The sequence below is a fragment of the Pinus tabuliformis genome, chromosome 7 (assembly GCF_031772625.1).
Source record: "Pinus tabuliformis cultivar Carrire ecotype Pingquan chromosome 7, CPIR1, whole genome shotgun sequence".
NCBI lineage: Eukaryota > Viridiplantae > Streptophyta > Pinopsida > Pinales > Pinaceae > Pinus > Pinus tabuliformis.
Window position 1 is genome coordinate 1,503,414,375 of NC_142293.1, and position 3,209 is coordinate 1,503,417,583.

The 3,209-nt window shown below is 43.7% G+C and overlaps 1 protein-coding gene across 1 annotated transcript; it reads left to right on the forward strand.

The window, feature by feature from the left end:
- The first annotated feature begins 719 nt into the window (after window positions 1-719).
- Window positions 720-1,595, forward strand: LOC149253528 (uncharacterized). The gene has a single exon (XM_089454522.1). It carries the CDS (start codon window positions 720-722, stop codon window positions 1,593-1,595), a length of 876 nt encoding a protein of 291 aa, XP_089310648.1.
- The last annotated feature ends 1,614 nt before the right edge of the window (window positions 1,596-3,209 follow it).

A 3,209-nucleotide genomic window follows, 5' to 3' on the forward strand; every position in this document is an offset into this window, starting at 1 on the left:
AACAAAGCAAAATCCTCAAAGAATAATAGCTTTGAGATCCTAGCCAGTATGGAAACGCAAGATCCAGCCCAAGAAATGCAGAAGGTTAAAGACTTAATCCAAGAGTTGCCAGACGGATCTTCACAGCAACCAGGGGATACTCAACTCAACAAATTGCTCACCCACTCCCAATCTGAATCGCAGGCCTGGGTTCTTCAAGAAATGGAAATGGACAATCCGGAATCGAGCTCCAAGATGCCGAAGGATATAGAGGAAGCCTTACCAGAGACCCAGATCATGGAGGAAGATTCTGAGAACATTGATATAGGCGAACTGGACATTCTTGGTCTGGAGCAAGCATGCAAGACCGGAAACTTTGATAAAATACCGGACAGGCAAGTGGATAAACTGGTAGAGGTCTTAAATAGAGCACACAAGAAACACTCTCTAGGAGTTCAAATTGGTAGTCAATGGGATGGTAAGTTCATCACAAAAGACAGTAAGAAAAGAGGACGAAAAACAACCCTCGAAAGAACTATCAAGATAGGAGAAGTGCTAGTGGAGTCAGGCAGATACGCCAAGCTGACCAAGTACTTCAATATCCATCCCAATCCTTCTCAATGAAGTTGATATCTTGGAATATAAGGGGGCTCAACAGCCCTAGGAAGGGAAGACTCTTAAAAAATATGCTCATGCAGGAAAAACCCAACATTCTCTTTCTGCAAGAAACTAAATGTAGCATGACAGTTTTGGAAAAGATAGCAGCAAAAGCTTGGCCAGGAGGGCTAGTTACAGCTGTTGATGCTCAAGGAGCCTCGGGTGGATTAGCAATTCTATGGGATGCAAGAGTAATACAGCTTAGCAACATACATGCAAATAAGAACTTCATTCAGGCAATATTTCACTTAATTGGAACCAATACTCACGGCCATATTACTAATGTTTATTTCCCTCAGGAAACCAATCTTAAGGCTGAAACTCTGGAAGCCTTATCAATCCTCAACTCTAACAGAATTCACCCTCTATGGATAGCAGGAGGAGATTTCAATATGATAGCAAGAATGGAGGAAAAGCAGGGAGGCAGAGACAATAGAATCAGGGATGGCCACTTACTAAAAGACTTCATCCACTCAAATTGGTTAGTAGATCTCCCTTCTAATAATGGTTTGTTCACCTGGACCAATAAAAGAGAAGGATCGCAGCATATAGCCTCGCGGTTAGACCGTTTCTTAGTATCTGATAATGCACCCTATTTGGGAGGGGATCTCATAGCCTCCATTTTGCCAGTTTCAGGGTCAGATCACTGGCCTATAGCACTCCAATGGTACCGGCCAGGCAACAGCATTAAGCGCCCTTTCCGTTTTGAGGTTTTTTGGCTAACACATCCAGACTTTCATGAATTTGTTAGACAAACCTGGCTCAAATTTAATCCCACTGGGGGATCCAAAATGGCTATCTTCCAAAAGAAATTAAAACACCTCAAAGGAGAAATCAAACACTGGAATCATACCACCTTTGGCAATATTTTCAAAGCTCAGGCTGCTCTTAATCAGGAAATGAAACTTATTCAGCAAAGGATCATTATGGAAGGGCGATCCGAGGAACTAGTAAAATAGGAACAAGCTATTGAAGCACAAATTCTAGCCAGAGCTCAACAGGAGGAAACTCTCTGGAGACAGAAATCGCGGATCAGATGGCTCAAGGATGGAGAAAAGAACACAAAGTTCTTTCACAAGACTACGGTGCAACGCAGAATGAACAATCTTATATCCCACATCCAAAATGAGCAGGGAGAAAGAATTGAGACACACGAAGGAATTGAAGAGGATTTTCTCAGGCATTTTAAGAAAGCTCACCAAGAACCCAGCATAGACAGACTGCCGGCTATAGAGAAAATTCTACAGAATATTCCCAAACTGATCACCGAAGAGCATAATCTTCTCCTACTCCAACCTATCCAGATGCAGGAAGTGGAAAGCGCAGTCAAGCAATTAAAAGCAGGGAAAGCACCGGGTCCCGATGGATTCACCTCAGACTTCTTTCACCATTTCTGGGATCTCATTCAAATGGAAGTATGGCAAGTGGTTGAGGAATCCCGTGTGTTAAGATGGATGTACCCAGGGCTGAATGCCACATTTATCGCCCTTGTCCCCAAGGCAGAGGAAGCCAACACGCCCGACAAGTACAGACCAATTGCTCTTTGCAATATCATATACAAAATTGTTTCAAAAGTCATTGCTACTCGGCTCAAGCCGCTTCTCCCTCTTATTATTTCGCCAGAGCAATCTGGTTATGTGGAAGGCCGCCAGATCACAGATGGAATAATTCTAACCCATGAAATAATCCATTCTCTGAAGCAGACCAAAAAACCAGGTATGCTGTTAAAAATAGATTTATCTAAAGCTTTTGATAGCATCAGTTGGCTGTACATTCAAAAAATTCTCAATGCCTTTGGCTTCGACCCTTCATGGACCAGATGGATTCTCAGTCTTTTAACATCTTCATTCTTCTCTGTGCTCATCAATGGCATCCCTTCTGCCACATTTCGACCCTCTAGAGGTATTAGGCAGGGGGATCCCCTCTCACCGTTCCTCTTTGTTATAATGGCAGAAGGGCTGGGTCGCTGTATACATTCTGCTCTTGCTTCCCGCTGTCTTAAAGGCCTTTCTTTCAGTAACTCCCCTTCCTTTTCCCATCAACAATTCGTGGACGATAATATGCTTTTTGGGCATCCCTCGGTCCAAGAGGCTCGCCTTCTTAAAGCAATTCTTTCCACTTTTTCTGATGCATCTGGAGCCCTTATCAATCGTGTCAAATCTCAAATTTTCTTCTTCAACACTCCTGTGACTACTCAAAAATCCATTGCCCGCATTCTAGGATTCTCCATAGCCAGCCTCCCCTCCAAATATCTGGGAGCTCCCCTTATAGCCTCTGCCCTCAAGCACTCCTCTTGGAAAGACTTGCTAGAAAAACTTGAAGCTAGGCTTTTCCTCTGGACTCACAGAACACTGAATATGGCCAGCAGAGTGGTTCTCATAAAAGCTATTCTCCATTCCATGCCTCTGTACCTTTTCTCTCTTCTGGCTGCGCCTAAATGGGTTCTCAAGGCAATAAAGAATCTCCAGCGTAACTTTCTATGGGGCAGCTCAGGCCCTAACAGAAAATGGGCACTAGTCAAATGGGAAAAGGTGTGTCTTCCTAAGAAAGCAGGGGGTATTGGGATAAGAGAC